Here is a 27,938-nt window from a genome sequence, read left to right as displayed (position 1 = left end):
CTCTTTCTCTCTCACACACACACACAGTAGGTTTCCCCCTACATGCGCGCGCACACACACACACACGGTATACCCCCCTCACACAGTAGGTTCCCCCACCGCCCCCCCACACACGGTAGGCACACATATGGTAGGCACGCAAGCGGGCGCGCACACACACACACACACACACGGTATACCCCCCTCACACAGTAGGTTCCCCCACCCCCCCACACACACGGTAGGCACACGTATGGTAGGCACGCAAGCGGGCGCACACACACACACACGGTATACCCCCCTCACACAGTAGGTTCCCCCACCGCCCCCCCCCCCACACACGGTAGGCACACGTATGGTAGGCACGCAAGCGGGCGCACACACACGCGCCCTTGTCCAGTGCCTGCTGAGGAGACTTCAAGCACCCGCCCTCCTTCCTGCCGTCTCTCTTGTGGTCGGCTGAACTGAGGGGAGCGGCCGACACTGAGATTCCTCAGTTCTTCCTTGCCTTCCCTCTGTCCTCCGTGACGGACCCGACTGGGTCTCTAATGGAAACCCAAGGGGACACATGGTCCCCACTCTTGACGCCCTAGACTGAGGTCACAGAAATCTGACCCACCTTGCACGTACCTCCCCTGAGAGCGCTGGAGTTGTTTGCTGGGGACGTCACGGGCTTCAAAGGCGGCTTACCCATTGGCAGACGTGCGTAGGTAGCCTTGAGTTAAGTGGCTTGGAATCTGCTCTCTTTTCCCCAGCTGTGTCAACTCTCGACTGGAGAACACTGGCCCAGGATTGGGTGGGGAAATGGCCCGTCGGGGACATAAGGACCACCTTCCGCCCACCTGTGCCCCTTCCCAGCCTCTTTGTGGTCAGGTCTTTGCCTCTGGACAGGAGAGCAGCATGTGGGAGGGCCAAGAGAACACCCAGCTGTAACCCATCCGAGAGCTCGAGCTGCCTGGTGGAGACCCGGCCAGTCTAGAAGGTTCCCTGAAGCTTCTCCCAATGTTTCCTTTCATTTCCCATCTCCTGGATTGCATTTTTGCTCCCTGTGCTAGCAGCAGCGATCAGAGGCAAGGTCATTTTTATTGTTCTTTGTGACAAAATAAGTGTGTCGTTGCATACCACCGTATTGATTCCGACTCACAGCGACCCCATGTGTGCAGAGCAGAACTGCCCCATGGGGATTTCAAGGCTGTGACCTTTCTGAAGGATATTGCCAGGCCTTTCTTCCAAGGCGCCTCTGGGTGGGTCCTAACTGCTGTCCTTTCGGCTAATGGTTGAGTACTAAACCATTCGTACCACCCAGGGTCTCTGTGGACATAAACAGGCACCATGATTTTGTAAGTGGTACCACCGGGCTCTTAGGCGGCAGGAGTTGTGGAATTAATAGTTTTTGTTTTGCTGTCATATGCGGAACTTGAATGGGCAGGGGCAAAGTGTGAGCAGGCGCTTTGGCTGGTCAGAGGGTTCCCGGCCCCATGTTCTGGGCTTGCTGTCAGCAGCATCATGGCTGGGTGGGGTCGTAAGCCCTTGCCGCTTCCTGTTTGGCCTCTGGTTAACTCCGCCCAGCAGCTCCTACCCCCCAGCAGCCCACATCGCCCAGCAGCCCCCACCAGCCAGCTCTGCACAGGCCTGGGAGCACAGCATGTGGCCCTCAGCAAGTCCCTCATCCCCCCGGACACGGCCCGTGTGGCCTCTGGGCCCTGACAGCCCTGCAGCTCTCTGGCCTGTGTCTTCAAAGCTGTCCCTAGAGGAGCTGGACGCACTGCGCTCCTTCTGGGCTGGAGGGCAGAAGAGTCGTGCCAGCTTGCTCCTCCTCAGGCTTCACAACAGAGAACATAGGACCAAGTCCCCAGAAAGAACCAAAAACCAAACCAGTTGCCACCGAGTCAACTCTGACTTGTGGCGACCCCACGTGTATCACAGTAGAACTGTGCTCCGTACGGTCTTCGGTGGCTGATTTTTCGGAAGTAGATCACCAGGCGTTTCTTTCAAGGCACCTCTGGGTGGACGTGAACCTCCAACCTTTCGGTTATCAGCTGAGTATGTTAACCAGTTTGCGCCACCCAGGGACTCCTAGGGCCAGCCAGGGGAAACCATTTCTCCCTTCATTTTTTAGGGCTGGGGCTGGGAAGTGACCTCTGAACCCTATAGCGGTGTCAGAAATCCCCTTCCGAAGGGGCTGTGTGCTGTGCATCCCTCAGCTCTCCCCGCCTGAGCTGTGCCCCCAACAGCCTTCCTGCTGGACGGGAGCTCTTCGGGGCTGCGCTGAGGCTTGTCCTGGTCCCGTGGCTCAGCCCCCAGGACCTGATGCTGTGCGGGCCGAGGCCAGGGTCCCGGGAGTGGAAGGGGCTGATGATCTGAGCCCTGCTCTTCACGTGGCACCTTGAGAGGCAGTCGAGAGTCAGGCCGCCTGACTGAAGCCCTTTTCTCCTTCCCGGGCAGCAGCACGGATGGCTCCCCTGCCCTTCTGGCCTCAGTTTCCTCACCTCGACAGAGAGCCCCACCTCGCAGGGTGGTTAGGTGCAGTGACATCTGCGGGGCCTGATTTTCGAAGGGGCTGGACGCGCTCTTGTGCCCCTTCCCCTTGCCTCTCGGAGCGGGCAGGCGTCCTTTTTCCCATGGCGGTTGCTCTGACGGGGCATCTCCGGGTGGCAGCGGGCGGTCTTCTCCATCGGAGTGGAGGGGACTGCCCAGCTCCGCCCTTCCTTTCTCTGATCCCCTCTGCCCGGGGCGCCCTGTCCTGTGGGCAGAGTTGCCGTTGGCAGTTGGTGTGGAGTCAACTCGGACTCACGGTGACCCCGCATGCGCAGGGTAGACCTGTGCTCCGTAGTGCTTTCAATGGCTGATCTCTTGGAAGCAGATTGCCAGGCCTTTCTTCTGTGGTGCCTCTGGATGGGTTCCAACCGCCAGCCTTTTGGCCAGTGACAGCCAAGTGCCTGACTGTTGAGAGGCAGCCTATGCCCCACTCCCTGCACTGAGTAAAGCCATCAATCCCAGAGGACTAGAAGGCGGTGCCCGGGCTCCTTGCTCCCAGCTGGGCCTGAGTCCCTCAGCGTGTGCTGAGGCGAGCCAGGCTGAACTGGTTTCGTTTTCCTCACCGCGCTGCTTTCCTCACTGGGCCGCTCAGGCTCTTCCAGAACTGGGGTACCGCAGCAATATTTAGGTTTCTCTAAATAAGCACTGATCTAACCAGGCCTTCTGGTGGTGGCGGCTGCAGCCACGGGAGCCTTCATGTGGGAGGGGACGCCCTGGGGGCCGTGCACTCCTCGGTCCTCTGCAGCGTTTGTAACAGCCCTGATGGTGGTGTCCTATTTCCCTGAGCACCTCCAGCGCACACCCAGGAGCCTTGCCCTGCGGGACAGCAAGCTGCGGCACTGGTGACGGCGTTGGGATGCTGGCTCCTGGCGTTCAGCGGGGCTTTGTTACGGTGGCAGTGGCGAGTGTGTTTCTCTGCAGGGTTCCTTCCGGCCCCAGCTGTCTGGAGAACACCCGCAGTACATCCAGTGCCCTGTGAGGCTCACTTGAGACAGGCGTAGGGATGACTGACGCGTTAAACAAGTACTGATCGTCACAGTGAAGACACTGAAGGAAGGAGAGAAGGAGGAAAACCCAGGTGTATGTGAAAGGTCGAGCCCCTAGGTGGTGCAAACAGTGAACACACTCAGCTGCTCATTGAAAGGTTAGAGGCTTGAGGCCACCCAGAGGTGCCCTGGAAGAAAAATCTGGCCATCCAGTTCTCAAAAATTAGCCACCGAAAACCATAGGGAGCACAGTTCTCTGACACACACGGGGCCGCTGTGAGTTGAGTTGAGTTGAGTTGAGTTGGGTTGATGGCAACAGTTGTTTTTTTTTACATGAAAGGTTACGGTGAGACCAGCTTCAGTGTGAATGGCCATAGAAAGTCTCTGAGGACCTGGCGTTTAGGCTGAGATCAGATTAGAAGTCAGTCAAAGAGAGTGAAAGAGTATGTTGCCAGCTGAAGGGACAGTGTGCGCAAAGGCCCTGGGGCAGGAAGGAGCTTGGCCTGCTGGAGGAGCCGTGTGAAGCCAGCGCAGCTGGGGGACCGCGAGGAGGGTGATGAAGTTCGAGAGCTTGGCACGGACCCAGCAGTCATGATGCGGACTGGGCTTTATCCCGGGGCTCTGGGAAGCCCAGGGGAGAGTTTGTGTGATGGAACCATATTTCCAAGGAATGCGGGGAGCCCTCTTAGGCGGCAATTGCCATCACTCAAGCAGCAGTTGGCAGTGGCTCGGTCGGACCTTAGAAGCGGTGTTGGAGAGAAGCACAGAGATTCCCGCAACATCCTGGGTGGGACCAGCAGGGCTTGGTGCTGGTTGACAGGGGTGGGCCTGATGAGGGACCCCTGGTGTGGCACTCCCTTCTCACCATCTTCCTGCCCGCTCCCCTCCTCCTCACAGCTTCTCGCTGAATTCTGAGGGGGCCGTGAGGATGGCCGATGCCGATGCACCGTCGTCGGAGCGGGGCGACTCCGTGGAGATGGATGAGCCAGGATCCCGCTTCCAGGTGCAGAAGCACTCGTGGGAGGGGCTGCGGAGCATCATTCACGGCAGCCGCAAGTACTCAGGCCTCATCGTCAACAAGGCACCCCATGACTTCCAGTTTGTGCAGAAGACGGATGAGTCGGGCCCCCACTCGCACCGCCTCTACTACCTGGGTAAGCTGGGCACCCCTGGGCCAGGCATTGGTCTCAGGCGGCCTGCCCCCGGGAATGCAGCCTGTTCACAGTGATGGTCTGGGCCAGCTGGGAGGCGGGGGAAGGGTCCACGAGAACGTCAGGTGTGCGGCAAGCAGGGCAGAGGGTGGTTCTACCCCTTCTGTTTCCACAGCACGTGCTTTGGGGCCAATCACCTGAGAGCCTATGAGATGGTTTGTGAAACCACTCAGCCAGGCCCACCCCCTGAGTCACTCCCAGCTACCTCGTCTAGGCTGGGGCCTGGGAAAGTAGGCAGGGACTCACAGGTGCACGGTGGGAGCTGCAAGTAACTCCAGTAGTCACCGGCCGTGAGTGCTATGTTAAGAAGGGTTCTGAGGCTCAAGGAAAGGTGCCTTGCTTGTGTTACGGTGGCTGACAACAAGGGCTGGCTTGCCCCGTGCTGCTGTCGCTGCTCTAGACATGTGGCTGAGCAGACTCCTTGCTAATCCCCCCATCCTCTGCAGGTGGGCCTCATGAGCCCCGCTTGCTACATCTTCTGCCGTGATTTGTGTTCCCCTCCGGGGCACAGATCAGGTCCGAGGTGCCTTCCTAGCCTCCTCAGCCAGACCAGGGCCCCCAGGAGGTGGACAGGAAGCACCTGTGCAGCCGATGGCCATTGTCCCACTTTGCCAGAAGGCCTCGCAAAGCAGGACGGAGCAGTTCCTTGTGGGAGCCAGCCAAGCGTCTTTTTTTTTTTTTTAATAATTTTAATTTTTTTGTTATTGAGAATGTATACACCAATTCAACAATTTCTCCATGTACAATTCAGTGACACTGATCATGTTCTGCAAATTGTGGAGCCATTCTCCCCCTTCTTTTCTGAGTTGTTCCTAAGGTCCCCATCTAACCTTTCAAGTTGCTATTGTCAATTTGATCCCATAGAGATAGATATTAAAAGAGCACCCTGCTCAAGGCAGACATTTTTTCCTAAGTAAGCTAAATCAGTGGCTGGTTTTTTGGAAGTAGATCACCAGGCCTTTCTTTCCAGGCACTGCTGGGTGGGTTCAAACCACCAACCTTTTGATTAGTAGTCGAGTGCTTAACCATCTGCGCCACCCAGGAACTCCGTGGTCAGGCCCTCAGCAAACACTGGAATGAATAAATGAGCGAAGGAACGTCATGCTCTGCCTTGCGGATCCAGAGTGTGCCCCTGAGAGGCTGGCCGTCCCCTCCCTGCGATCGGCACTGTCACTCCTCACGGACAGGCCTCTGTGGAAGCCAGGTGGCGATCTGGTCAGCACAGGACCGGACAGAGGAACATGGTTGGCAAATGGCGCCCATCGAGTTTTGTAAATGAAACTTTATCGGCACACAGCCATACCTGTTCGTTGTCCGCGCTGCATTTGACCACAGCGGAGGAGTTGCAACAGAGGCCACGTGGCTGAGAAGTCAGAAATGTTTATTCTATGGCCTTTGACGGGAAAAGATGCCCAGCTCGAGTCTGGAAGAAACTAGGGCTGGAAAGGCGTCAGGTTGCTACCCAAGAGAGAGCCGGAGCCGCAGGTCTCTCTCTTGCTGGCCCCAGGGCCTCCCCACACCCTGCTCCTGACACACCTTGTCTTTGGCGACATGCTTGTGTTCAGGTTGTGGTTCTGGATGAGGTACGCGTGTGTGAGTTCCCCACGGCTGCTGTGACAGGTCATGAACCGGAAGGCCTCAGACCACAGAAACGTCTTCTCTCACAGTCCTGGAGGCCACAAACCTGAAATCAGTTGCCCTGGGCTAAAGTCAGCGTGTTGGCAGGGCTGTGCTCCCTCCCAAGGCTCCGGGGAGGCCCCTTCCTTGCCTCTTAGAGCTGCTGGCGGCCACGGTGTTCCTGGGCTTGTGGCCCCATCACCTTTGCCTCCTCTTCTGTGTCAAATCTCCCTCTGCCTTCCTTGTATAAGGACCTGTGTGACTGCATTTAGGGCCCCCGGGTCCATCCGGAATCGTCTTCCCATCACAGGATCCTTGACTTCACCCCCCCTGCAGAGCCCCTTTGTCATGTGAGGTAACAGTCGTAGGTTCCAGAGACCAGGATATGGACATCTCTCGGGGGGCTGTTATTCAACCCCCCACGGTACTGTTGGAAGGAACAGGAACCCACCCAGCTACCTTAGAGCCGCAAAGTGCACTTCATGATATGGGTGTAGGGGTGTCTCACGGCACCCAGGGGCAGAAAGTCCACCCAGACTACAGCAGCACCTAGCAGCGGGAACCTTCTAGAACCCAGGCACCTGCTCCATGCATACCTTCTCCATGTGTCCACCCCATCCTCTGCGCACCTGCCTCCCCTGCCACCTCCATAACTGCTGAGGTCGCCTGTCTTGGATTCCAGCTCCCAGCAGAAATGGGCTAGCTTTCTCGAAATCCAAATTTCCAGGAGAAGAAATCCGATTGGCTGACTTAGGTCAGATGTTAGTTGATTCCAGGTCCTCATCCAATCAGCTTAGGGCTATGTGTGTCTGGGGCTGGGGGCAGGAGGCTATCTGTCATACACAGAGGACCGCTGATGGCCTCCACCCTGCTGGGTAGGGGCAGCTGCAGACAAGGGGGTGTGGACGTGGCCTAGACCCCGAAGCACATCTAAAACAGTTGGGCCTCTCCAGCCCAAAGGCCATCGTGTCTCTCTTGGGGTGATGTTGCTCACCATCAAGCTGAGTCTGTGTCACTTAGCCTCTTCAGGGCAACACTGATGTCATTTCATGCCCAGGCTCGTGGGTCAACTCACGCGTAACGCTTGGTGGTCACCTGTGGATCCTGTGCACCTGGGACAGTGCTAGCACCCAGGGGGCGTTTGCATTGGACATAAAGGGGCTACCCTGAGACTAAAGCAGATGAAGCTGAGTCCTCCCGGAAGCTCCCACCACCTGGTTGGGAGGAGGTTTGCTGCTGGTGCCTGCTGGGTGAGCCGCCAGATGGTCCTCGAAGGTTCCTCTGATGCGGGTGATGAAGCCCAGCACAGACTAGACAGAGTAGCACAGGAAGTATGCTGGCTCTCGGTCCCAGGAGGGTGGGCTGGGGACCCGAGGACTCCAGCACCAGGCTCAGGACACACTGTCTACATGCCAGCCCTCCTCGTCCGGGCAGCTCCCCTTCTCCCCACTGCACACAGGCACCTTCTGTTGGCTGGAGTGTGGCAAGGGCTGGGGCAGTGCCGGGTGCCCCTTAGATGGGACAGTGAGGGCTTGTCCCTGCCCAGGGCCTGCTCATGTGCCCCTGCCGGGCCAGTCACTGTGGACTTTGTGGCTGGAAATGGTGTTTGCTCAGGCCAGGGACACCTGTCACCCTGTGGCCAGGGGTAGGTGCAGGGTTGGTGGTGGGTGTGTGTGTTGGGGGTGGGGCACACTTCCCCGAAGGAGGGGAGAAGCAGAGGAGGGGCAGTGATGGTAGAACTCTGTGGCTGTCTTCTGCCATCTCAGCTGCTTGTCCTGCCTGCCTTTTGTTGTCACTGGTGCCAACAGCAGCACGTCCCAGGAAGGGGCTGTTGGGGCCACTTGGTGTGATCACTTATTAATTCGATTGGGAGGGAGGCGGCGCCTGTGTGCTTGGCACGGCCAGCCATTTGACTTCCTGTTTGGAAGGTGCCAGCTGTTCCAGAGAGTCCCTGTAGATGGGGGCTGTCCCCAGGCAGACACTCCTGGCTGGAGAGCTGCCCCCTCCCTCCCAGCCTTCCACAGCACCTCACCGTTCTTTGCTTTTTTAAAAAACTGAAACATGATTTGCATGCCATAAAACTCATTTTTCTAACGGTGAAAACTCAGTGGTTTTTAGTGTATGCGCAGTGTTGTGCAACCGTCACCACTATCTAGTTCCAGAACATTCCATCATTTTAAAAAGCCCACCCATTAGCAGTCACTCCCCTTCCCCCAACCCTCTGCAGTCACTAATCCACTTTCTGTCTCTCTGGGTTTACCTATTCTGGACATTTCGTATAAATGGATTTATACAATATATGACCTTTTATGTCTGGCTTCTTTTACTCCTAACTCCTGTGGAGCAGTGGTTAAGAGCTCGGCTGCTAACCAGAAGGTCGGCAGTTTGAATCCACTAGCCGCTCCATGGAAACCGTATAGGGCAGTTCTACTCTGTCCCATAGGGTTGCTGTGAGTCGGAATCCTGTCGATGGCAATAAGTTTGATTTAGGTTTTTTTTTTTTCACTCAGCGTAAAGTTTTCAAGGTTCGTCCATGTTGTTGCATGTACTGGTGGTGGTGGTAGGTGCCATCGAGTAGATTTCAACTCATTGCGACCCTGTGTGGCAGAGCAGAACTGCCTCATAGGTTTCTTAAGCTGTGATGTGATCTTTACAGGAACAGATTGATGGGTCTTTCCGCCAGAGAGCCACTGGGTGGGTTTGAACCTCCAACCTTTCAGCTAACAGTGGAGTGCTTAACCATTGTGCCACGAGGGCTCCTTCCACTAAGCCCTAGGCAGCCGCTAATCCATTTTCTGTCTCTATGAGTTTGCCTTTTCTGAACATTCCATGTGTGTGGAATCATATGGTATTTGGTGTTTTGTGTCTGGCCTCTTTCAGTGAACATGATGTTTTTAAAGTTCACCTAAATTGTATAGCATGTATCACAACTTTTTTTTTTTAATTTTGTTAAAATATACACAACATAAAGTTCACCATTTAAATCACTTCAAAGTGTACAATTCAGTGGCGTTTAGCACACTCACAATGTTGCACAACATCACCTCCGTCTAGTTCCAGAACAGTCTCATCACCCTAAAGAGAAATCCCATGCCATTAGCAGATGCTCCCCTTTCCCGCCTCCTCCAAGCCCTAGGCAACCACTAATCCACTTTCTGTCTCTGTGGCTTTGCCTGTTGTGGACATTTCATCTCAGTGGGATCACATCCCACATAATTCTCATCCCTACTTGTGTGAACGTGAGAAGGAACCGTCCCTCCCTGGGCAGTGTTGATGGGCAGGACTGTGCTTGTGTCTCCAGCCGGAACGAGAGGGTCAGACCATGGAACTTAGAGATCAAGCTGTCAGCGTTTCCAGCACGTCAGCCATTTGCATCCCACCTACACATGTCTGAGTTAACTCTGCGTGTTTTTTATATCCACCTCAAAAGGAAACTTGTTAACCCAATAAAACCAAACCTGTTGCTGTCGAGTTGATTCTGACTCATAGCAACCCTATAGGACAGATAGAACTGTCTCATAGAGTTTCCAAGGAGCGCCTGGTGGATTCGAACTGCCGACCTTTTGGTTAATAGTCACAGCATTTAACCACTATGCCACTGGGGTTTCCGTTAACCCAGTAAAAAAATAAATAAATAAATAAATAAAATAACCCAGTAGTTCCCTTTAAATCTGCTCTTATTTTATTATCTGTACTTCACAAGCAGATTTTATTGTAAACAGCCAATGTCACCAACCTTAATAAGAACTGGTTGCATCGATCCCACTTTGGTGAGTAGCATCTGGGATCTTAAAAGCTAGCAAGCGGCCACCTAAGATGCATTGGTTGGTCCCCATCCACCTGGAGCAAAGGAGAATGAAGAACACCAAAAATACAAAGAAAATAAGAGCCCAAGAGACAGAAAAGGCCACGTAAACCAGAGACTCCATCAGCCTGAGACCAGAAGAACTAGATGGTACCCGGCTACCACCACCGACTACCCTGACAGGGAACATAACAGAGAGTCCCTGACAGAGCAGGAGAAAAATGAGATGCAGACCTCAAATTCTGCTAAAAAGAATAGACTTAATAGTCTGACTGAGACTGGAGGGACTCCAGAAGACACGGCCCCCAGACTCTCAGTTAGTCCGAAACTAAAACCATTCCTGAAGCCAACTCTGCAGACCAAAATTAGAGTGGACTATGTAAGACATTAAATAATACTTGTGAAGACTCTGGTTCTTAGCTCAAGTAGACACATGAGACTAAATGGACAGTCGCTCTCCAGAGGCGAGATGAGAAGGCAGAAAGGGGCAGGAGCTCCCTGAAGGGACATGGGAAATCCAGGGTGGAAAGGAGGAGTGTGCTGTCACATTATGGAGAGAGCAACCGGGGTCACTTAACAATGAGTGTATAAATTTTTTGTATGAGAAACTAACTTGAACTATAAACTTTTGCTTCAAGTACAGTTTTTAAAAAATCTAAAATAAAAGAACTGGTTGCGCCAATTTGACTGACTCATGTGTATCAGAGTAGAACTGTGCTCCACAGGATTTCCAGTGCCCGGGCCTGTGCCATCTCTGCAGTCGTTGGTCTGCTCAAGTCCATTGTTGTGGCCACTGTGTACTCTGGGTGCCTTCTTGCCTAGGGGGCTCATCTTCCAGCACTGTATTGGACAGTGTACTGTTGTGTTCCATAAGGTTTTCGTTGGTTGATTTTCGGAAGTAGATCACCAGCCTTTCTTCCTGGTCTGCCTTAATCTGGGAGCTCCACTGAAACTTGTCCTCCGTGGGTGACCGACCCTGCTGGTATGTGGAATCCCGGAGGCATAGCTTCCAGCATCACGGCAACACACTAGGCACCACAGGACGGCAAACTGACAGATGGGTGATGGCGTGGTAGGAGGCATTATTATTTCATCTGCCACCAAGAAAGAAGAAAAGCAGCAGCACCTTTGGCAGGGAGACCCATCCTGACGTCAGAGATACAAGAATGTGAAACGCGGCGCAACTTGCTGCTGAAAGGTGACACGTTCCAGGTGTTGTGCAAAGGGCATTTGTTCTTTCCCTTGTCTAATCCACACAGAATCCTCCCTGGGCAGATACCATTGTTCGTCTCATTTTGTAGGTAAGGTCAAGGGAAATCGGGGCTCTCAGCCAGGGTGATTCTGCCCCCCAGGTGATCCTTGGCAATGGCTGCAGACATTTGTGGGTATCATGGCTGGATGGCAGTGCAACTGGCATCGAGTAAGTGGAGGCCAGGGATGCCGCTCAACACCCTACAGTGCACAGGACGGCCCCGCCTCAGAGAATGAGCCGTCCCCAAATGTCTCTAGGGCCACAGTTGAGAAACCCTGGATTAGATACGTATTTCCCAGTTCCTTTTCGTAAGTTTTAGCCCAACCCTGATCCCGGCTGAATTTAATTCTTGGCCTTTGCAAAAACATTAAATGGAGAAGAACATACAAAAACCAGTGTTCACCTGTGGGGAGTTGGCAATAGCTCGCCACCCTTGTTCGTCCTTGTTCTAGAAGTCCCTGGGTAGTGCAAACAGTGAACACGCTCAGCTGCTAACCAAAAGGTTGGCGGTTTGAGTCCCACAGAGGCGCCTCAGAAGAAAAAAAGGCCTGGTAATCTCCTTCTGAAAACTCAGCCATTGAAAACCCTGCAGAGCACAGCTCTCCTCTGGCACGCATGGGGTCACCATCAGCTGGAATAGACTCGACGGTAACTGGTAGCCTTTCTGGGGAGGCCGTGCTGCCAGCAGCCTGGCAGAGCGACGTAGAAGCAAAGGGAAGTGACTCTGCCCAGTCACAGGGGCGCCACACGAGGCCCTCTCCCTGTCCTGGCCCTGGGGTTCTCAGCTCTGCCCTCTGTGGTTACCAGGTCGGCTCCCGACTCGTCCCACGCACAGTGGGCCGAAACTACCCGGTCCTGCTCCACCCCCAGGATCGGTTGCCCATCCATTCGTTGTGATCCGTAGGGCTTCGCTGGCTGATTTCCAGACGTAGATTGCCAGGCCTTTCTTCCTGGTCCATCTCAGTCTGGAAGCTCTGCTGAAACCTGTTCAACATCCCAGCAACACAGAAGCTTCCACCAACAGACGGGTGGTGGCTGCTCATGAGGTGCATCGGCCGGGAATCGAACCTGGGTCTCTCACACGGAAGGTGAGCGTTCTCCCACTGAAGCATCACTGCCCCCGTTCTCCCCTTAGGGATGCCTTACGGCAGCCGAGAGAACTCCCTCCTGTACTCGGAGATTCCCAAGAAGGTGCGGAAAGAGTCCCTGCTGCTGCTGTCATGGAAGCAGATGCTCGATCACTTCCAGGTGAGCTGGACGTGCCTGGGCAGGGCACCCAGACCCAGCAGACGCAGCGCCTGCGGCCTGGGCCTTCCCATGTGCGGCACGATTCCCGCCGGGACTGCCACCAGAGGGCTCCCCGCTCCGTGCGCTCTCTGCTGTGGGGCACTGGTTGCTGAATCAGACCTCTTATCCAGAGCTCTCTGCCTTCTAAACGCATCACCGAAGACTTGTATGACTTGAATTGAGGCCCTTTTATGGAGACCGGCTAATGATTAGTGTCCGTCTGGGGAGAAGAGGTGGTGGTTTTTGTCGTCGGGTGCCATCGAGTCAGTTCCGACCTATAGCAACCCCAGGTGACAGAGTAAAACTGCCCTATGTGGTTTCCTGGGCTGTAAGCTTTATGGGAGCAGATCCCCCGCCCGGTCTTTCTCCCGTGGAGCTCCTGGGGGTTTGAACCACCGACCTTTTGGTTAGCAGCAGAGCGCGTAACTGCTGCACCACCAGGGTCCTTGGGAGAAGATAGTGTGGGAAAGCACAAGAGCATTTTCTCTTGGCATGTGATTTTTCAGATATTTTCTTTTGGGGGAAAGTGTGCCCCCGTTCAGCAGTGTCTGCCTTTGCAGCTCAGCAGCTCTGGTTACGTTCTTCACCTCGTGGCAGCAGTCTTGTTGTTTCTGCTCAAATTGTCCCACTCCCATTAACTCAACCCCACTGCCCCGAAACTTCTCACCTGTGCTCTACAGTTAACTGTTGTCAGTTTGGTCTTACATAAATCACCTTCTAAAGGAGCCCTGGTGGTGCGATGGTTAACACTTGGCTGCGAACCAACGGCCCCGCAGGAGAAAAGACCTGGCGACCTGCTCCCCTAAAGATTGTAGCCTCAGAAACCCCATGGGGACAGTTCTGCTCTGTCACACGGGGTCGTTAGGAGTCAGAATCGGTGGTGTGGCACACAACAGCGATGTTGGCATCTTTTAAGAGCTCATTGCTCAAGACGTATGTTCTTTACTAATTGAGCTAACCTGTTGCTTAGTTTAAAGATGACTTCAGGGGATAGTTTGGGTTAAAGATTTAAAGAGCATCTCAGAGCAGTGGGCTTGGGCATTTCTCCCGTCCCAGTGGGCCTAGTAAGTCTGGAATCTGTAAGAATTTGAAGGTCTTTTCCACATTTTTTCTTCCTTTTGGTCAGGATCTATTTCTTAGGACCCTGATGAAAACATTTGGTCTTGTAGCCTGGCACCATCCAGTTCTCTTGGCTTATTTTCATTTGTTTCTGATTGTAAGAATGACATTACAGTACAGGGCAGGGGCAGGGCTTGACTCCGAGTCTCTGCCTGTCCACGGGTTACTCTCAGTGTTGCCAGTCCCATTGGTGAACTCACGTCCGTGGCGCCTTCGCCGCCATGTGGGTGTGGCTTTGGTTTGGGTTCAACTGCTAAAAGTATCTTTCTTCTCCTTAGCCCTCTCCCATGTTTCCAGAATCTTCCTTTGGGCAGCTGCATGGTACACCCAGCAGTGTACATATCTGCTCCCCTGGGGCGGGGGGCTACGGCTGGGGTGGTTCTCCATTTGCACCACCTCCCCACACGCAGAGATCATATGTGTTTGGCCATGGGCGGGCTCCTGCTGTCTGCACGGCCCCCCCTGCCCCACAGAGATCATATGTGTTTGGTGATGGGTGGGTCCCTGCTGTCTGCATTCCCCCCATCCCCCTCTGCAGAGATCACGGGTGTTTGGTGACGGGGGGCTCCTGCTGTCTGGGTTTGGAATGAATGTTTTCAGCAGGGAGGGGCTGTAAAGGCTGGGCAGTGGTGGAGGATTGGTGGTGAGGCCCAGGGTGTCACTGGGTTCTGAGGGGCAGGGCCCGTTGCCCCAGAAACCACTTTGGCCCTGGAGAGAGTCCTGGAGAGACAGGCCAACTTGCTCCCTGCTCAGTTAAGCGCCCGGCTCTACCCGAAAAGTTGGCAGTTAGAACTCACCCAGCGGCTCTGTGGGAGAAGGGTCTTGCGGTCTGTTTCTGTAATGATTACAGCCTGGAAAACCATATGGGACAGTTCTTCTCTGTGACATGGGGGTGCTATGAGTCAGAATCAACTCAACAGCAAATTGTTTCACCCCATTAACTTAGACCCGGGCAGGGTTCAGGAAAGGTGAGCCCTGGAGACTGCAGGACCCACCTCTCAGGGTCCTGTTGTCACGGCCCCACAGCCCACGTAGTGTCCTTACCGCCTCCAGGTCAAGGTTCAAGCTGCCTGTTCTGTTCAGTACAGCTGCACCGTTGTTGGATGCCATGGAGTCGATTTTGACTCAGTGACCCCATGTGACAGGGTAGAACTGCCCTATAAGGTTTCCTAGGCTGTGATCTTTATGGGAGCAGATGGCCAGGTCTTTTCTTCCATGGAGCTACTGGGTGGGTTCAAATCACCAACCTTTTGGTTGGCAGCCGAGTGCTTAACTGTTACACTACCAGGGCCCCTGGGACAGCCCTGCTCACCAGAAACTTCCCCGGGGTGCGGCCGGTCAGACTCGCCCTAGGAACACCCAGTGGAGGGTGGAATTCCTGAAGGGGTGAGGGGAGCCTATCATCCCCAGAGCGTCGGCTGCAGCCCACCCCCCGTGTCCCCCGTGTGTCCCTAGGCCACGCCTCACCATGGTGTCTATTCGAGGGAGGAGGAACTCTTGCGGGAGCGGAAGCGCCTCGGGGTCTTTGGCATCACCTCCTATGACTTCCACAGCGAGAGCGGCCTGTTCCTCTTCCAGGCCAGCAACAGCCTCTTCCACTGCCGCGATGGGGGCAAGAACGGCTTTATGGTGAGCCCCAGGGCCTGCCTGGGTGTCCTGGGGTGGGGGGCGAGGAGAGCTTCATGGTGAGTCCCGGGGCCTGCCTGGGTGTCCTGGGGTGGGGGGCGAGGACAGCTTCATGGCGAGCTCCGGGTACCGCCTGGGCCCTCCTGGTGGGGAGTAGCTGGCAGGGTGGGCGGGGCCGCACGCCCTAAGCAGAGCCTATGTACCCTCAGGTGTCCCCCATGAAGCCTCTGGAAATCAAGACTCAGTGTTCAGGGCCTCGGATGGACCCCAAAATCTGCCCTGCCGACCCGGCCTTCTTTTCCTTCATCAACAACAATGACCTGTGGGTGGCCAACCTGGAGACGGGTGAGGAGAGGCGGCTGACCTTCTGCCACAGAGGTGAGAGCAAAGCGCCCCTGCTGCACAGGCCGCCACCGGCTCTCAGCTGATGGACTGTGCTCCCCCGACCCGCCCTCTGGGTGCGCTTGGCTCGGCCTGGCCCCAGCTGCACTTCCTGTGGATGGCCCTCATAGCCGCCGGGCCAGCTTCTAGAAGGCCCTACTCCTCTGACCCACCCCCTCCGCCAGGCGTGGCCTGCCCCCTGCAGCGGCCCCCTGTGGCCCCAGAGCCCCTGGGAAGTCCAGCCTCTTTCCCTGCCTGCATGAATCTGTCCAGCCGCACGGTCCGGCTGCCTCTGCCAGGCGCTGGCTCTGCGCTTCTGTGCACTCAGCCCTCACCAACCATACCGCCTTCCCACCTTCTCTCTCTGCCTGTCTGACCCCATGCCAGTCAGGCTCAAATCGTCCCCACTCCCTGGGCGTCCCCTCATGCCCTACTCGCCCGAGGTGACCTCCTTCCCCGCGGATGTCTGCAGAGCTCTACACTCTCCCCATTTTCTGTTCTCCCCCAAAACCCAGTCCCCTCTACACCAGCACTTTTCAACCAGGCAGTGAGGGGACACTCAGCAACGCCCAGGGACACTTCCAGTTGTCACAGCTGAGGGAGGTGGCATCAAGTGGGTAGAGGCCAGGGATACTGCTCTACACCCTACAGTGCACAGGACAGCCCCACCCCAGAGAATGTTCTGGTTGCAGATGTCCTAGGTGCTGAGGCTGAGAGACTAGACTGAGTTCCATGATCTCTTGTGCTTTTCCATAGAGTTGTTGTTGGGTGCCATCAAGTTGATTCTGACTCACAGCGACCCCATGTGACAGAATAGAACAGCCCCATAGGGTTTCCTAAGCTGTAGTCTTTACAGGAACAGATCGGCAGGTCTTTCTCCCACGGAGCCGCTCGGTAGGTTTGAACCGCTGGCGTTTTGATAGCAGCCACGCACTTAACCTTTGTGCCACCAGGGCTCCCTAGTTGTTAGAATACTGCTTATTTCCTGTCTGGCTCTCTCTCTCCCTCCAGGTTTGTCCAATGTCCTGGATGACCCCAAGTCTGCCGGGGTAGCCACCTTTGTCATTCAGGAAGAATTTGACCGGTTCACCGGGTACTGGTGGTGTCCCACCACCTCCTGGGAAGGTAGGGCTTTTGTTTCTTTCTTTTTTAATAACAAACTTCATTATTTAGGTTCACAGGAAAATTGAGCAGAGTATTCCTGTACTCTGGCTCTTTTTCCATTGTAACAAATGTATCATCTGTCATTCACATGACACGTTTGTTGTAACTGATAAACCAATTTTGATACCTTATTGCTACCTAAAGTCTGTCACTTACATGGCAGAGTTCCTTGTTGGGCGGTGCTGGCAGTTAAGTGCTCAGCTGCTGACTGAGAGGCGGGAGGTTTAAACCCAGCCTGGTGACCTGCTTCCGAAAGATCACAGCCACTGATGACACCACAGAGCCTGGTTCCACTCTGACACACGTGGGGTCCTCGTGAATCAAAGTTGACTCAGTGGCAACTGGTTGGGGCTTTTTATAGTTTATGTGAGGGTTCACTCTTCGTCTTGTCCAGTCCTGTGGGTTTCGACAAGGTGTCCTGGTGGTGCAGTGGTTAAGCGCTCCGGTGCTAACCAAAAGATTGGCAGTTTCAGCCCACCTAGCGGCTCCACGGGAGAAAGACCTGGCAGCCTGCTTCCATAAAGACGACAGCCTAGAAAACCCTACGGGGCGGTTCTGCTCTGTCATGTGGGGTCACTGGGAGTCCAGTTGACTCCACAGCACACCCCACCGTTGTGACAGGTGCATGGTGTCACATGTCCACTGTGACAGTGTCGTACAGAATAGTTTCACTGCCCTAAAAACCCCGTCTGCCACATACTTCCTTTCTCATTTAAAAAAAAAAAAAGTTTCTCTGCACACTTCTCTCTTTTAATGAAGCCAGATTGTATACTTCCTTGCTCCTTGCACTTAAAATCAACTCAGCAATCTTGATATTAGCACGTGGAAGACTCGTCAACGACCACAGACTCCCCGTTTGCATGGATCGACTATGGTTTCTAGGAGCCCTGGTGGTGAAATGGTTAAGCACCTGACTGCTCACCAAAAGGCTGGCCGTTCCAACCCACCCAGCAGCTCTGAGAGAGAAGGACCTGGCGATCTGCTCCTGTAAAGATGACAGGCAAGAAAACCCTGTGGGGCAGCTGTGCTCTGTCACATGGGGTCACTACGAGACAAAAATCCGCTTGACGACACCCAACAACACCGCCGTGATTTAACGGGCTCTACACTGGGGGACACTTTGGTTGTTTCCAGCTTTGGTTTCGGGTTTTGCTTTGGATCTTATACACAGTACTACAATGAACATCTTCATATGAATATCCTGGGAGTATTCTGCAGGTACCTCAGTTGTTCTCAACTAGGGTGTGATTCTGCCCCCCTCCCCCGGAGACATTTGCCAGCGTATGGCAACATTTTGGGTCATCACAACTGAGGGGGCGTGGGGGTGCTATTGGCATTGAGTGGGTGGAAGCCAGGGAAGCTGTGCAGGACAGCCCCACCCCAGGGAACAATCTGGTCCCCAGGCCTGCAGTGCTGCAGAGGAGAAGCCCTGCTGTAGAGAAAACTCGTAGCTGTAAGAAAGCTGAGTTGGGGATACACTCGTTTCAGATCTCAGCGGATATTGCCAACGATTGCTGAAAGGAGCTGGCTCAGTGGGCCCTTTTGTGTCTCTGGGTTTCCGCCCCCAGCGAGCAGGGGCATCTAATTTCCTTCCTTGTTCAGTCAACCAAAGTCCGTCCTTGAAGTCTGGGGACGTCATTTCCTGGGACGTGTCAGCAGCCTCAGCTCCTCAGCCGCCGTGAATAGCAGTGGAATTGAGGTCAGCCTGTTCACACGCGCCCCAGCCAAGACTTCCCCTGCTCTGGGATCGGGCCTGGGCCGAGTCTCTGCTGCTAATCGATCCCTCTGTGGCCTTAGCACATCTGTGTCTCAGAGGAGGACATGGCGACCGGCACCAAGCGTCCCAAGTCTCAGTCACTCGCCATCCGCTGCTGCAGGCTCCGTGGACCTCCATACCCCACATCGCTCCTGCACTCTGCTGTTCAGTCCAGCTGCCTTCACCTAAATCGATGTACAAAGAAAGCTTTACATGCCTGCTGTAAACAGAGAGCCAGAACCACTCACATAGACAGAAGCGAGGCGTTAAAATATAGCATGATGGCACAGACACCCATGTCAAAGGAGCCCTGCTAGCGCAGTGGTCAAGCACTCGGCTGCCCACCAAAAGGTCAGCTGTTTGAACCCACCCAGCGGCTCCACGGGAGAAAAGACCTGGCAATCTGCTCCTGTAAAGATTACAGCCTAGGAAACCCTATGGGGGCAGTTCTACTCTGTCATATAGGGTCGTTATGAGTCAGAATTGACTCAACCGCACCCAACAGCAACGACACATCAGTGTTCATCGTAGCACTATTCACAACAGACAAAAGGCGGAAACACCCCAAGTGTCTATTGACGGGTGAACGGATAAACAAAGTGCGGCCCATCCATACGAGGGAGTATTTCTCGCCGTAAAGAGAAGCGAAGCCCTGACATATGCAGCCACATGGATGAACTTGAAAGCATGATGCTGAGAGAAATTCAGCCTGTTGCTGTCGAGCCAACCCCAACTCCTAGTGACCCCCTGGGACAGAGCAGAACTGCCCCACAGGGTTTCCAAGGCCATAATGTTTATGGAAGCAGACTGCCACATCTTCCTCCCACGGTGGGTTCAGACTGCCAACGTTTTGGTTAGCAGCCGCACGCTTAACCACTGCGCCACCAGGACTCAAGCAAAATTAGACACAAAAGGACGCACACTGCATGCTCCCCCTCGTATGAAATATCTGGGACGCACAGAGACCAAAGTTTGTCAGAGATCATGGGCTGGGGAGACGGGCGTGGGAGTTACTGTGGAAAGGGCGCCGGGTTTCTGTTTGGGGTGAGGGAGAATGTTTGGAAATGGAGAGTAGCCTTGGTTGTACGACGTGGTGGGTGTAGTTAATTCACCGCATTGTACACTTGAAATGACAAACTCTTTGACGTGTATATTTTTTAAAAAAAAACAGTTACTGCCAAGTCGACCCTGACCCGTGGCAACCCCAGTGTACATCAGAGTAGAACTGGGCTCCACAGGGTTTTCGGTGGCTGAGTTTTGGGAAGTAAATCACCCGGACTTTCTTCCAAGGTGCCTCCGGGTGGACTCGAACATCCAACCTTTCAGTTAGTGGCCTAGCACGTACACTGTTTGCACCACTCAGGGACTCCATTCTATATGAATGCAGCTCAGAGACTCCTTTGCTGAAGCCCCCTGGATGCTGTGGGCAGAGAGACGCCTGTCCTTTTTGTCCTAATTCCTTTTCTCACACCGTGGGCTGCAGGGATGCTTCTGGTGCTATTTTTTTCTATTATTATTAATATTTTATTCTTGGCGAAAATACACATAGCAAAACCCACTTCCATTCCACAGTTTCTTGACGTACTGATCAGTGACGTTGGTTACATCCTTCACATTGTGTCAGCATTCTCGATATTTCTATTCTGGGGGTTTCACTCCCATTGACTTAGGCTTCCTGCCCTCAGTCGTCTGGTTGTCTGTGCTTTAGGGAGAGCTGTTGTCCATTTGGCCTTACACAGATGATTCTTGAAATGAGTGCAGTACTCGAGGGTGACGGTCTTTACTTTTTGGGCTAAACCGTTACTTAGTTTAAAGTGACTTCAGGGGACAGCTTTGATTCAGGGTTTGAAGAGTAACTTGGGACAATGGCCTTGGGGACTCCTTCACCCTCAGTGAATCCAGTAAATCTAGATTCTTTAAGAATTTGGGGTTCTGTTCCCCATTTTTCTCCCTTTCTGTCAGGACCCATCTGTTGTGTCCCTGATCAGAATGTTCAGTAGTGGTAGCTGGGCCACTTCTGGTGCTGTTATGGGAAACAGCTCTCTTTCTTGGCTATGGGGACCCGAGCCGGGCCTCCCTAGCTGACAGATGCTGAGGGCCACAGCAGAGGCAAAGTCACGGGGGCTGAGCTCAAACCCCAGCACACTGCTTCCAAACTGCGTGACCTCAGGCTAGCCACATCACCTCTCTGAGCCTCAGCCACTCCGTCTGTAAAGCAGGCATGGAGAAGACCTTGGCAGCGTGTGGTTGGAGTTCTTCTAGAAAGTTCTATCTTCAGTCTATAGTGGCTGAGGAAGGAGAGGGTGTGTTGACGAAGGAGCGGCACTGGGCTTTGTCTCTGAGCATAAGCACCAACAGTCTCCCTGCCTCCTTTTTTTTAAAAAATAATTTATTTGTTGTTGTTGTTGGAGAAATAAAAACAGCAGAACATACACCATTTCAGCCACTTCTCCATGTAGAATTCAGCAACATTGGTTACATCCTTCAAGTTGAGCAGCCGTTCTCACCCACCTTTTCTGAACTGCTCCTCTCCTCCCCCATGAACGTGTACTGATGCCCCTGCCCGCCTCCTTGTTACACTGTGGCCCTGCCAGGCTCGTTTACAGTGAGCTTCCAGTAAAGATTCTTACTGTAATCCCCCATCATGGCCCATGCCCCGTGTGGCCACCTCCCGGGCCTCTTTGTGCTGGTAATCACTCTGCGTTCCCCTTGTACGGCTAAGGAAACTGAGGCCTGAGCAGACATGAGACTGGCTTAAGGTGTAGTACCCGCCAGGACTGAGGGGTTCTAGCAGCTCTGGACTGCTTGCCCTGGATCCCCCTCCACGTACCTGCACCCCCGTGCTTGCTTTAGGTGAGTGACCTGGGAGCAAGGACTCTTGACCGTGTCCTGGGCTCCCCCAGCAGCCCCCACGGCAGGTTAACAGCTTCCCCCACTCCCCTCCAAGGTTCGGAAGGCCTCAAGACGCTGCGTATCTTATATGAGGAAGTGGATGAGTCCGAGGTGGAGATCATTCATGTTCCTTCACCTGCCCTAGAAGAAAGGAAGACAGATTCCTACCGATACCCCAGGACAGGTGAGTGTGGCCGGGCCAGCGGCCTGGGGCCTGTGAGTCCTGGGTGGTGACATACACTACCCCCAGGCCTCTGGCATTGAGCACCAGCAGGGAAGCAGAGAAGCTTCTGCCTTTTGGAAGCTAAAGCCTGCCCGGGAGGCCCCTCCCTCACCTGGCTTACCTGGTCCTCGTTGTCACGTAGCTGAAAGGTTGGCAAGCTGTTTCCCTAAAAGGCCAGAGAGTAAATATTTTCAGCCTTGCGGGCCAGACAGCCTCTGTTCCAGCAACTGAGCTCTGCCATGGTAGCCTGAAAGAAGCCATGGATGATGTAAACGAATGGGCTTGTCTGTGGCCAATAAAATGTCATCGCTGAACACTGAAATTTGAACTGTATATTGTTTTCACACGTGACAGAATAGTCGTCCTTGGATTTTTTTTTCCTTTATCTGAACCATTCAAAAACAAAAATGTAAGACTCGTTATTTGCGTCTTGCTTTCATTCTTTGTAGGCAGCAAGAATCCCAAGATCGCCTTGAAGCTGGCGGAATTTCAGACGGACAGCCAGGGCAAGGTAAGTGGTCCTGGTGCGTCTTGGGGAAGCTTCCAGATGAGGGAGGAGGGGCTGGGGGACACACTGGGAGACGGGTGGACACTCAGGCATGTCCTTCCTGGGGCTAGTGCTCCTCACGGCTACAGCCCAGTGTACGCAGTGTGAAAGCGTGTTCTCAGAGACTTTCTTCTGGGTCGTCACTCTGAACCTCGGTCTCTTCCTTGTCTGAGAAACCAGGAGTGGTGAGCCCGGTCTTGCCTCTTTGGTGGTTGAGAGGTGTGAGGAAGTGAGGCCGATGAGCGTGTGCTTTGAGCTATGGCCTCCACAGGGAGAGATGTCCTCGGGCTTCCTCAGTAGGGTGCTTACCTCTCTTCTTTCTGAGTTTCTGGAACTGGGACCTCAACAGCCAGACTTCCGGGTGACCAGACCTCAGCCAGGGAAACACCCCGGCATTTGGGGAAGAGCCTTGCAGACCCCTTTCCTGGTCCCCTGTATTGTCATGGGACCAACAGGAGCCCAGATCCTTCTCCCTGGTCCCCCAGTCAGCATCAGGCACAGGGTCCTCATCACCCCAGGAGCCACTGCCTAAGACGGTGGAGCCTCGAGGAGGTGTCAGCAAAAAAAAGGCATGAGAATCCAGGAGCATCGAGCGTGGCGCCTAGCGCCCAGCCCCTGCTGCCAGCCCAGCACACGCCCATCAATCATGGAGCAACAGCAGCTTCGTAGGGCTTGCTCTCTCCTGGGGCCCACTTTCTCAGGAGACTGTGAATCTCACCACACATGGACGAGTCATCCAGTTAAGCAGAGTCATGTTGGGGGACCACCTGAGTCCAGCACAGAGCCCTGGACAGGTGTGGCTGCAGCGGTAGAAACACCCCACACACCCATCAGAGGCTTGAGAGGCCTTAGCAAACCAACAGAGCTCGTGCCCGTTTTTGCAAAAACAAATTCTTTTAAAATGTTTCAGAAAATACTATGAGATTGAATACACTTCTAGGGGCATTGGTGGCTCAGTGCTAGAATTCTCACCTCCCTTGCCGGAGACCCAGGTTCAATTCCTGGCCCGTGCACCTCACACACAGCCACCACTCGTCTGTCCGTGGAGGCTTGCGTGTTGCTAGGATGCTGCTGAACAGGTTTCAGCAGAGCTTCCAGACCGAGAGGGACTAGGAAGAAAGGCCTGGTGATCTCCCAAAACTCAGCCAGTGAAAACCGTGTGCATGACAACGGTTCGATTCACAACCGACCACGGGGATGGCGCAGGACCAGGCAGCATTTTGTTCTGTTGTGCATAGGGTCGCTGTGAGTCAGGGGCAGCTCAATGGCAGCCAACAACAGCAACAGATTACGCTTGCTTTCATAATTTGGGGCGTGGGTTTGGTTTTTTTGTTTTTGTTTTCAACAAGATTAGGCTCTGACCAAACCCCCTGGCCTCACTCTGCCAGGATGCTCTGATGGACTGTACACAGATCCTCCATGTTGGCCTTTCCCACTTAAATTCCCGGTGGGATGAAGCATTGCTGCCAGATTCTCCGGGCTGGTGACAGCACTTGGCTGAGCCCCACAAAGAACCTCCCCCTGCGCTATTTCAAATGGTTCCTTGGCCACTCAGATGGGCAGGACTCTGACGTGGGCATGGGCTATGCCAGTTGAGCACGGGGACAGTGACGCAGTCATCGTTAGACTCACCGAGGCCCTTCCTTCCTCCCCTCTGTTCTCCCTCCCTCCATTTCTTTTTCTCTCTCTCTCCTTTCTTTCCCTCTTTCCTTCCTTCCTTTTTTCCTCCCTTCCCACCCCCGTCCTCCCTCCAGGGTGGATGCTGTGTTGTGCCATCCCCCTTTAGGCCCCAGGAAGCTGCCCAATCCAGAGGCTGTGTTCTTCAGAGGCCTCGTGGTGCTCTCATCACTAACATTACTATCCCCATGTCCCCTGGGTTTCCTGTCCCCTAGTTGGGCACCATGGTCAGCTGGCCTGCCTCCTGTTGGTGGCCCTTCTCCCTGGGCAGTGTGTGGGTAACCAGCCATGACCCGAGTCTGGTTTTCCTCTAGATCGTCTCGACCCAAGAGAAGGAGCTGGTGCAGCCCTTCAGCTCGCTCTTCCCGAAGGTGGAGTACATCGCCAGGGCTGGCTGGACCCGGGATGGCAAGTAGTGAGTGTCTGCGCTCAGCGTGGCCTGGCCAGTGCACGTGGGGACCAGGGACGTGGCGCCAGTCTGCTGGCTCATACCAGGGGCTTCAGTGTCCATCCTCTGCCTCCCCTTGCTTCCAGAAGTCACTTCTAAGCCTCAGCCAGTCAGGGCACAACACTTTGGGTTTCGAAGTCCTGGTCGTGGTGCCACTGGAGATATTTTGACCATGTTTCCCAAACTGGGGTGCAAGCCCGGCACCCAGAAACACATACTCACAAGACGAAGGTGTTCCCACTCATTTACCCCGAAACGGACTACTATCTGGGGTAGTTATAACTTCGAGCGCAGACGTGTTTCTGATTCTCTCCGTTCATTCCAGGCACACGGTAGGTTTAGGTGTCTCTGGCCTTTTCAGGGTGGGCCTGGCCATGGGACATATCGTGGCAAATGACACTTCCACCAGGAATTTAAGAATTGGTGCAGATTTTCCTGTTACCCCTTCTCTCTGAGTCACTGAGTCGGCACCCTGGAGCAGAGCTCTGGGCTGGCCTGCAGTGAACACGTAACTCAAGCGAGAAACACGCCTTCGTCATTTACAGCCACTGGGACACGAAAAATTAAAAATATGAAAGTGTGTTTTTCCCACCCCTTCTCCTTCTGTCAAGGAGGAATATCTCTTTCACGGCAGGGGCTCAAACTACAACCCGGGGGCCAAATCTGTCCCTCTGTCTAGTTTTGTATGGCCTGTGAACTAAGAGCGGTTTTTACATTTTACATGATGGAGGGAAGCGAACGAAGAATAGTATTTTGCCACACATGAAAATTAGATGAAATTCACTCATCAGTGTCCACGAATAGAGTTTTGTTGACCACAGCCCCGCCCGTGTGTTTACGTCTCGTCTGTGGCAGCTTTCCTGCGACCACGGCTGAGCTGAGTAGTCACAACAGAGACTGTATGGTCTGAGAAGCTGAACATACGTACGGGCGGGCCTTTTACAGAGCAGTTTGCTGAGTGCCGCCCGAACGCTTGCTGTGTAGCAGAGGCGGGTTTCAGGCCCAGTGCTTTGGCACGTAGCAGGCTTTCATCAGAATTTCATCTCCCTGCTATGTTACTGGAGTCCCTGGGTGGTGCAGATGGTTCAGCGCTGGGCTGCTAACCAAGATGTTGGCAGTTTGAAACCACCCAGCGGTGCCTTGGAAGAAAGGCCTGGCAATCTGTTTCCGAAAGGTCATAGCCATGAAAACCCTATGGACCAGCTCTGTTCGGCACACGTGGGGTCGCCATGAGTCAGAATCGACTCGATAGCAACTGTTTGTATTACTATCTTACCTGATTTCAGTTGGTCCATCTTTACGTTGAGATGCTGGTCTTCCATTCGTGGAAGTGATACGTCTTCTTTCAAAATAAACCTAAATTTGTTTTAAACGTAAGTTAAAATAAACCTAAGTTTAAAAACTCAGGTCATTCTTCTTCGGTCTTCCCAGCTTTTCAGTTAGCAGCCGAATGTACTAACCACTCAGGGACTCCACCCATTTATAGCAGAATACGAAATCAATGATAATATCAGCAGACTGAAGATTTGGCAGAAATTGTGACGTTTTTGAAACGCTGCTCTAAGACTTCATAGCACGCGACATTGTTTTCAGAACACTGGGATTATAGAGTTATGTGAACTATTCTGTCTTCCTCTGACGGAGAAGACCAGTGAGGGAACCTCCGCTGTACCTGGTACTTGGTCAGGTGTGGGCGAGTCAAGAAGCCCTGGTGGCACAGTGGTTAAGGGTTGGTTGCTAACCAAAAGATTGGTGGTTTGAACCCACCAGCAGCTCCACAGGAAAAGAGACCTGGCAATCTGCTCCCATAAAGGTTACAGCCTAGAAAACTCTATGGGGCAGTTCTGCTCTGTCACACAGGGTCGCTGTGAGTCAGAATCCACTCAGCAGAACCAATAACAGGAGTCAGGAGAGGAAGCTTCTACCCCTTGCCCCCGGCACTGAAGCCTCCACTTCCCTCTGACGCCCCCCTAGTGCCTGGGCCATGTTCCTGGATCGGCCCCAGCAGCGGCTCCAGCTCGTCCTCCTGCCCCCAGCCCTGTTCATCCCGGCCACCGAGAGCGAGGAGCAGCGGGTGGCGTTGGCCAGGGCCGTCCCCCAGCACGCCCAGCCCTATGTGGTGTACGAGGAGGTCACCGACGTATGGATCAATGTAAGGGCGGGGCTGGGGGGTCTGTGCCAGGCCCGGGCTCCCTGGGGTCACGTCAGAGCACCAGCGACAACAAGGCTGAGTGGGACCCTGGGTGGGGAAGGGAGCTGTGGACCAGGGAGGGAGAGGGTCCCCAGGGGCCAGGTTGGGCTTCTACCTTGCCCGACGCCCGTTTCCTGACCTGCCTTCCCTCTTCTCTTGGGACAGGTTCACGACATCTTCTACCCCTTCCCCCAGTCCTCAGGAGAAGAGTTCTCCTTTATCCGCGCCAACGAGTGCAAGACGGGTTTCTGCCACTTGTACAAAGTCACCGTGCTGCTGAGGCACAGCGGCTATGACTGGACTGACCCCCTCTGCCCTGGGGAAGGTGAGCGGGGCCCGCTGTCTGGTGCCACCTTGCTGAGGCGAGTGTGTACTGTTCTATGCCGCCTGCTGCCACCCTGCCAAGGCATTCGGTGCCGTCCATTGCTACCTTGCTGAGGTGGACATGTGGTGTTTCATGCCATTTGATGCCATCTGATGCCACATCGCTGAGGTGGGCACGTGGCATTCAGCGCACAGCACATTCCCAGATGTGGCCCACACCTGCTGAGCATGCCCCTTGAGGCTAAGAGTCAGACTTTCCCACAGATCCTTCACAAGCTGGCGGGCATTACAAACAGCTTGGTGGTGGTGCCGATGCTGGCTCATGGCAACCCCATGTGACAGAGTAGAACTGACCCATAGGGTTTTTTACGCTGTAATTTTTATGGGAACAGATCACCAAATCTTTTTCCCATGGAGCCACTGTTTGGGTTCAAGCCACCAACTTTTCAGTTAGCAGTTGAGCACTTAACCACTGAAGCCACCAGGGCTCCTTAATAGCTGGTTATTCTTGGATTACTCAGCAGTACTTACTGAGGCCTTCCTTTGACTCAGGCCCTTTTCACCACCAGGGGGCAGCATACTCAGGCCCGTGGGCTAAATCTGGCCTGCTGCTTGTTTTTGTAAATAAAGTTTTATTGGTACATGGTCATGGTCACTCATTCACGTATTGTTCGTGGCTGCTCTTGCACTAGCAGCCGCAGAGTTGAATAGTCTTGACATAGACCACCTGGCCCACAAAGCCATAAATGTTTACTCCGTGGCCCTTTATAGAAAAAGTTGCTGACTTCTGGGTTAGGTGCTAGGGATATAAACATAAAAAAAGAAAAGGAAAAATCCTTGCTTTTGTGGAACATTCAAGTGGAGGAGACCACCAGTATGTCAAAAGCAATTGAGTCTCAAATATGGAGCCCTGGT

At 54.0% G+C, this 27,938-nt stretch overlaps 1 protein-coding gene across 5 annotated transcripts in view; it reads left to right on the top strand.

Annotated features, from left to right (window-relative positions):
* The window catches only part of DPP9 (dipeptidyl peptidase 9), a 52,802-nt gene that overhangs the window by 5,025 nt on the left and 19,839 nt on the right, over positions 1 to 27,938 (top strand). For all 5 annotated transcript variants that reach the window (XR_010321173.1, XM_064280325.1, XM_064280328.1 and 2 more), the window contains 10 exons: positions 4,401 to 4,657; positions 12,524 to 12,636; positions 15,250 to 15,423; positions 15,630 to 15,798; positions 16,813 to 16,926; positions 21,669 to 21,797; positions 22,286 to 22,347; positions 24,375 to 24,475; positions 26,483 to 26,660; positions 26,865 to 27,024. Coding sequence is in view for 4 of the 5 variants with exons in the window: in XM_064280325.1 (XP_064136395.1) it covers positions 4,401 to 4,657; positions 12,524 to 12,636; positions 15,250 to 15,423; positions 15,630 to 15,798; positions 16,813 to 16,926; positions 21,669 to 21,797; positions 22,286 to 22,347; positions 24,375 to 24,475; positions 26,483 to 26,660; positions 26,865 to 27,024 (1,457 nt within the window). In the remaining variant the exon portion in view is untranslated. The remainder of the gene's footprint in view (positions 1 to 4,400; positions 4,658 to 12,523; positions 12,637 to 15,249; positions 15,424 to 15,629; positions 15,799 to 16,812; positions 16,927 to 21,668; positions 21,798 to 22,285; positions 22,348 to 24,374; positions 24,476 to 26,482; positions 26,661 to 26,864; positions 27,025 to 27,938) is intronic.

The sequence above is a fragment of the Loxodonta africana genome, chromosome 3 (assembly GCF_030014295.1).
Source record: "Loxodonta africana isolate mLoxAfr1 chromosome 3, mLoxAfr1.hap2, whole genome shotgun sequence".
Taxonomy (NCBI): domain Eukaryota; kingdom Metazoa; phylum Chordata; class Mammalia; order Proboscidea; family Elephantidae; genus Loxodonta; species Loxodonta africana.
This window is presented reverse-complemented; position numbering and strand designations above follow the sequence as displayed.